Source organism: Vicia villosa, linkage group LG5 (assembly GCF_029867415.1).
Source record: "Vicia villosa cultivar HV-30 ecotype Madison, WI linkage group LG5, Vvil1.0, whole genome shotgun sequence".
Classification (NCBI taxonomy): domain Eukaryota; kingdom Viridiplantae; phylum Streptophyta; class Magnoliopsida; order Fabales; family Fabaceae; genus Vicia; species Vicia villosa.
In genome coordinates, this window is record NC_081184.1 from 101,053,519 (window position 1) to 101,060,917 (window position 7,399).

General features: G+C 36.3%; 1 protein-coding gene across 1 annotated transcript; it reads left to right on the forward strand.

The window, feature by feature from the left end:
• The first annotated feature begins 278 nt into the window (after positions 1 to 278).
• On the forward strand, positions 279 to 3,468 carry LOC131601889 (GATA transcription factor 11-like). Its single transcript, XM_058873819.1, has 4 exons — positions 279 to 477; positions 830 to 1,090; positions 1,489 to 1,551; positions 2,681 to 3,468. Exons 1-4 carry the CDS (start codon positions 307 to 309, stop codon positions 3,353 to 3,355), a joined length of 1,170 nt encoding a protein of 389 aa, XP_058729802.1. The 5' UTR covers positions 279 to 306; the 3' UTR covers positions 3,356 to 3,468.
• Positions 3,469 to 7,399: the final 3,931 nt, after the last annotated feature.

Genomic DNA, 7,399 nt, shown 5'->3' on the forward strand with positions numbered 1-7,399 from the left:
TAAATTGTCTTGATTTACTATTTTTGGATAACCAAAAATTGTTTTTATTTTTTCAAAATCTAAATTAAATCTTATATTCTTTAATCTTTTTTCCTAGATCAAAGTAGATCTTACGCATTATCCTCACAACGTTCTTATTCTCCGTATCAACTATAGATCTTTCAACTTTATTTCAACATTTTTAAAAACAATTCCCACCCAATAATTAACAAAAATAACATTATAAAATAAAAAAAACAATCTTACTCAAAGAAAACAGCAAACAATAAATAAAAAAAGATTGTAACGTGGAAACTGAGACGAAACATGTCACATGGGGCAACTAAGAAAAAGAGGCAAAGATTCATTTATATTACAGTTAGGACAGCTCAGACCCGACAGCATCATCAAGTCCAGCAGATAAGGGCTTCCTCATCTCTTCATCCTTCACTCCACCGCCACCGCCGTTCAAATTTCCAACCATTTGCTTCACTTCTGGTAACTCTTTTCATATCTCAATTTTGTTATGCTTGTTGTGTTTGTTCCTTAATTTCAGTATCAACATTGTTATTAATCCTTAGCTAGTTATCTTATCAAAATGGTACATGCAGTAGGTTTGTTAACTATGTAGCACCGACACTTTGGCAAAAAAATGTCTGTTGTATCCGTGTGTCAGTGTCAGACACTTGCACCACCGACCCTTGTGATTACATTTGATTAATTTATTTTTAAAATTATTACTGTTGTTGCTGTGTCAGCGTCAGAGTCATGTTCGAGGTGTCCATGTTTCATAGATTATTTTGTTATGGTTGAATTTCCAACCACTCATGGACGGTTTTGTCCTTTTCAGGATAATGCTAGTATGAAGAACTGTTGGTTTTTTGACAACAATTTCAACGGTGTGTCGGATGAGATTCTTGGTGATGTTGTTGAGTTTTTTGATTTCCAAGTTGATGATGTGGGAACTGATGGTGTGGAACAAGATTGGAATGATCAATTCAAACACATTGAAGAGCCATCTCTTGGTGTTTTTTCAGTACCGCCGTCGTTTGATTTGTGCGGCGAAAGGCAAAATGAGAAACCAAATCTTGTGAACTGTTTCTCTACTTCTGTGAGTTTTATGTTTTCGTCGTTGATAGATTAGTTATGTGCATGGTTTTAATATGTGAAGCCAAAATGATATGAATTTATGATCGTTGGACCTGTTAAAAGTCTCTTATCAGACAATATATGGTCTAAACATGTGTTTATAAGGGAGACAATCCTCACCCTATAAGCTGGTTTGTAGGGTTGAGTTAGGTCTAACCACATTTCTTATGAGAACTATACATTTTGATTATATGGGTCATGTTTTCTGTGTTGAGTTACTAGGAAAGACTAATTTGTTTCATAGGGTTTGAAATTTTGAATGAATACAACTTTGATAGGGCTTGCTTTGATGACTATATGGCGTTTTGTTGGTCAGGATTTTTAGCGGGAATTGAGAATTACTACAATCATGTTATGCAGGAACTTTCTCATATTGACAGAAGAAATATTGTTAATTCGAGCTTCAAAGAACGACGAGGACTAGTAAGTGAAAAGGGAGAATTTGATGATTTTAATGATTAAGCATCCTTTGATTCAACTATCTTTTAATTGTCTTCTAGATTTCTTAGAGATAAGATGTGTTATCAAACTTCTTTGTGGATAAGAAAGAAGATAATGCTAAAGATTCAGTTTTCTTACAATTAGTTGATAAGCATGATTATTGAAATGTGATACTTGTCTTTTATTTTTTTTGGATACATTTTAGTTTTCAACTCAGTTCAAGGTACGGGTAAACATTTATCGAGTCTTAACTTTTAGGTGGTATTGCCCTCTCAAAGTGAAAAGTTTTGATAACAATGTGACGAAGTTATGATGAAAGATGATATCCAATCCATTTACATAAAAAGACGTAAATTTTGCTTCCTTGATTTCTTAAGAAGTAGGTGTATACATGTTCATGCGTGTGCTTGAATTTGGTTCATGACTAGGTGACATGGTATTCAATGTCACTCCTTTGGCCAAATACTTTCCTATTTAACACGAGGAAAATTCATGAGTTTATAAGGTACCTCGACTAGGCTAAGATTGATCAATGATCACAATATTGGTAGACATTTTCTCTTAACAAGGATTAAGATTGAAGTATGTTCTTTGTATATTCTTAACTTACTCATACCTTAGTTTCTCCAAAACTTTTGTATCATGTACCCGTGCTAGTACCGAACCCATCAACCTAACTGACACATATACACACATATACAGACGTTGACACATGTAGAACATCAGACACACTCTTGATCTGAAGTTAATGACAACACATATACAGACACTAACACGTACTCCATTCCTTATTATAATCAAAATTTAATTTTTTAGATTCATTGAATAAATTATGTATCTAGTCTATATATAGTCTAAATACATCATTTATTAAATAAATGTAAAAAGTCAAATTTGCTTATAAAAGAGAATGGAGGGTGTATAGAACATCAGACACACTTAATTTGACACGTGTAGAACATCAGACATGCTCTTAATCTAAATTGTCAGTGCTACGCAGATATATTATTGAAAATTTATCCTTTTCATTTCTATTGCTAGGTATGTAGGTTAGGCATATCCGTTATTTCTGTATCTGATTGTTTTATATTGCATTTCCACAATAAAACAGCTGCCGAAGACTGCCGGCCCTAGATATGGAAAAACTATACCTATCCAAAACTACCCTTTCAAGGGAACAAATTTGCTCCAATGCCAAACATACAGCCCGGTTTCAGTTTTCGAAAGCAGTAGTTATTCTTCAGTTGAGAATTCCATCTTTGAGTTACCAGTGATCCCAACAAAGCGTCCTCGCAGTAAACGTCGGCGTCTCTCATGCTTCAACAAGCTCTTAATTCCATTCATACCTCCTTTTCAAAAACATCAATCCAAAACACAGCGTGCTGGTAAGCCAAGGAAAAAGGATACCTCGCAGCGCAGAGTCCAAAGAAAGCCAAGGAAAAAGGATATCTCACAGCGCTCCGATGATATAAACATGAAGAGATCATCATTACAGGAATCAGCTGCCCCCAGAAAATGTACGCATTGCGAAGTGACAGAGACTCCGCAATGGAGAGAGGGGCCTAAAGGTCCGAAGACCCTATGCAACGCGTGTGGAGTTCGATACAGGTCGGGCCGCCTCTTTCCTGAATACAGGCCTGCAGCTAGCCCAACCTTTGAAGCATCAGTGCACTCAAATTCTCACAAGAAGGTTATAGAAATCAGGAACAAGGTGAACAAAGAGACTGATAAAGGTTCTTCTGTTTTGTATTTATCATCAAATCTTTCAGGAAATTTTCTAGGATAATAATATTATGTTAGAGATACTATTGAGAAAGAACAAATGTTAGTTCTAGACACCATTCTATTTGTTTGTGGTTAATTTTGTCTTTTTGGATAATCTTATTTTTGTTAGCATTATTTGTTAAGCATTTTTAAGATAAAACTAATTCAAAATCCTAATTCAGCTATAAATTCAAATATTAGTGGACTCGATATCTACCAAAGAATATAGGGAATTTCTTTTCTCAGCCTTAGTGTGAAAACTCAAAATTAACTCAAAATTGTCGGCAAGTGTAGGCGCAGGTGATATGTATCTCTAGACGCACTTTAAATCACCCAGTCTTTTGCAAATCAAACTGTCTTTTTACTTTTGTCAATAATTAATTTAGAGATGCATCTCCAAAAATATTTTTGAGTACATTTTTAGTTATTTAAACATCTGTATTTCGAATATTATAAATTTTTTTAGTTATTTCAATATCTTAGAGTGTTTTTGGAGATGCATTTCTAAATACATTATATGAAAATTTTGTGCGAAACGTTTTTAATTTTTCATCCCAATGATTTGAGAGAACTTACAAAGATAGGAAAAGAAATTTTCAAAAATATAATGGACCCAAGTCGGTCCAACACAAAATAATGGGCCCTGATTAGTCCAACATAAACGGCGAGCAACATGGTCTTGGTTACAAACAAGTAAAGATAGATCTGATGGTCCACCAGGATATCCAACTGGCTGCGGTGGCTCCGGTGGTGGCTGTGCTGGCTCTTGAGGTGGGTTTGAGGGACCAGCTTCGTCGCGGCGGCGGCGGGTATGTGGCCTCCCATCAGGTCCTAATGTACGCATTTTCCTGAAAAAAAAATTTAAAAAAAAACTTAAAAAAAAACTAAAAAAAAAACCAAACCGGAACAGTTCCAAAAAGGGTTCCGGTTTGTAAAGAAGCTAAACCGGAACAGTTCTCAAAAGGCTTTCATTGGGGATGAAAACGAACCGGAACAGCTTTCAAAAGCGTTCCGGTATGCAAGGCAACAAACCGGAAGAGTCTCAAAATGGGTTCCGGTTTGAAATCGATTGCACCGGAACAGATTCCAAAAGCGTTCCGGGAAGAATTTTGCAAACCGAATGACTTACCAGATGTGTTCCGGTTTGGTGATTTTGTGAACCGGAAGAGTCTTCAGAAGGGTTCCGGAGAGTATTTCGTGGAGAGAAGAGAGAGTGTTTGTTCAAAATCAGTAAAAAGTTGAAAATGAAATTTTTTTTACCTATTTATACGAGGGTAATTTCGTCAAAAAAATTTGATTGTAGGGGTAGAAGGACAATTGTAGGGGTAGGAAAAGTAAATTTTTCCGGTGCCATGTGGATTGGGCCCATCCCTTGCATAAAGCTATAAAGTAACAGCTTTGAACCTCTTTATTATTATTTTTTATATATATTTATTTAGGTTTATTTATTTTTGTCACTTTTATTTTATTTTATTTTATTATATTTAAGCTAAAAGAAAGGAAAAAGAATTCTTATCAACATTTATCTCAAATTGTATATTACAAAAAATCTTGCATGCAAACACAATTTAACATCGAGCTTAATAACAATTACGCCGAAATTAATAAAAACTATAAGATAAAATTTAAATAAATATATAACATTAATAATAATATATCACTTGACATAACATTTGGCTTTAAATCTATGGACACACAATGAGCGCGGACACGGTAAGCCTTCTTCTAAGATATTTGAATGAGAAACATTTTTTATTAATATTTATTATATAGTGGGACTCATGAAAATTGAAAAAGTCTAAGTCCGAATGGCTTGAACTTCGGTTTTGTGAAAGCATTTTGGATAGGTATTGAGATACAAAGGGATGAAATTTGTTTGATGGCAGTAAATAGACCACAATTTACACACATGTTATTTTTGTATAATTAACTCATTGGTTATCTTGTTTGATCAAATGGCAGTAAATAGACCATAGTCACATGATTCGCTAGGTACCAGACTTGGAATTAATTCGCACGAACCAGTTTGCGGTTTTTTTTGAACCGGTTTTTCATAATTCTCCAACAATTCGGAAAAATAAGCGTACCACTACAGTAAGTGCAAAAAACTTTATACTAATTCACTTGAGGTGTATTCACGCGTACGCCATAGTATCTTTCTAAACCATCACTACTAGTTATTGAAAAATCAATTAGTGACTTGTTCACTTGTACTAATGCAAGTAGAATGTGACAGTCTGAGGAACGCAGACTGCAATGTCCTTTATTTATAACTATACTGGCTCTTAAAATTAAGAGTGTATCCGATGTGGGACTAAAAAAATATAGCAATACATACTGATTGACAAACAATTATTTGTCGAGGAAACAATGAAAAAGGAATAAAAAAAATGTCTCTCTCAAATCCTCTGCTAGGGTTTGTGGCTAGCACTGCTAACGTGATCGGTAGTATCCCCCAAACTACCTTGGAAAAAAGCATGGCGGAATTAGACTTGCAGGAGAGAAGCACTAAAAAAGTGAAGAAAGGTGTGGGCAATAGGAGTGGGATTGATATCTCGTTTAGGGATATCATGGCTGGGAAGTGTGGGGATGATATGGAGGAAGAGCATGGAGGGAGTCAAGATACGCTGGCAGATATAGAAGATGAGGTTGGTGATATTAGAGTGGAGGAGGAATTGATCGGGGGATATGAATGCCCCAATTTTATATTTTCGGAAAAGGGTGAGAAGCGTATTCAAAGGCCATGGAGGAGAGGAGTTATAGTCAAATTGCTGGGTAAAAGAATTGGCTATAAGGCGCTTGAAAACAGGCTGAATCAAATGTGGGTGAGGAAAGGAGTCATCAACATCATTGATCTAAGTAACGACTATTATCTGGTTGCGTTCTCGCACGAAGATGATAAGAAAGGAGCGATGATGAATGGTCCGTGGTTTATCTACGATCATTATCTTACAGTGAAGGATTGGAAGCCGAATTTCCAATCGGAGATTGACACCATAGATGAAGTGGCTGTGTGGGTTAGGATATCGGGTCTTCCGATTGAGTATTATGATGCGAGAGCTCTATCGTTCTTTGGTGATCGTATTGGTCGCACGGTGAAAGTGGACAAGACTACGACCAAACAAGAGAGGGGAAAATATGCGAGAATTTGTGTCTCTGTTAATCTTTCGAAGCCTCTACTTGCAATGTTGAGAATTCAAGGGAGTAGTTACAAAATTGAGTATGAAGGGCTGCACCTGCTATGTCTTGCTTGTGGGCGATATGGTCACTATAAACAAAGTTGTCCGACATTGGCTACAAGGAAAGCTGTAGGAGAGGGAAGTAACTATACTGGGAGGTTGATGAATGAAGGTGCTAAAGGCAGTGGGAGTATGCAAGGAGAGCAGGGGAAGGAAGAAGGCCCTTGGAGGATTGTCCAAAAACAGAGGAGAGGGAGGAAAATGGTGGAGGGCCGGAAAAACAATGTTCCGGGAAGTTTTAATGCTGCAATTAATATAGGCGGATCGCGTTTTCTTATTTTAGAAAATGACGATATAGCTTTAAAAGGAGATATTAGCATTGAAAAGGATGGGAATCTGTCTGATGCGGATTTAATTCAATTACCTTTTAAAGAAGTGGAGTCAGAAAAGGTGACAGATGGCAATGAGGTAGGAGTAGCAGGGAAAGATTTGAAAATAGCAAATAATGATGAAATTATGGAATCAATTAATAGGCTGGCATTAAATGGCAGGAGAGAGAATTTAGATCAAGTAGGCAAGGAGGCCCAGATTTCAAAAAAGGAAAGTAGGAGACAGAGGCTGAACATGATAGCTAAAAAGGCGACGCTAGCGGCACGTGGGGAATCCAATTGAAAGAGAAATCTGGAGGGATTAGTAAATCAAGTGTGGAGGGTATGTTGGAACGTTTTAAGCCAGGGGATTTGAAAGAGGCTGAAAAACATGAGTGCTTTAATTTAAGAAAGAGAGGGAGAAAAGATAATGTGGGGCCAGATAATAAATCTAGTAGCAGTAAGGAGGTGACAGATGTTGTGCATGGAGAGGGAGTTAGCCATGCAGAATAAAAAATA

Coding starts and splice junctions, on each gene's coding strand:
- LOC131601889 (XM_058873819.1), top strand. CDS start 307: ATGTCACATGGGGCAACTAAGAAAAAGAGGCAAAGATTCATTTATATT. Junction 478..829: donor AACCATTTGCTTCACTTCTG/GTAACTCTTTTC, acceptor TGTCCTTTTCAG/GATAATGCTAGTATGAAGAA. Junction 1,091..1,488: donor TGAACTGTTTCTCTACTTCT/GTGAGTTTTATG, acceptor CATGTTATGCAG/GAACTTTCTCATATTGACAG.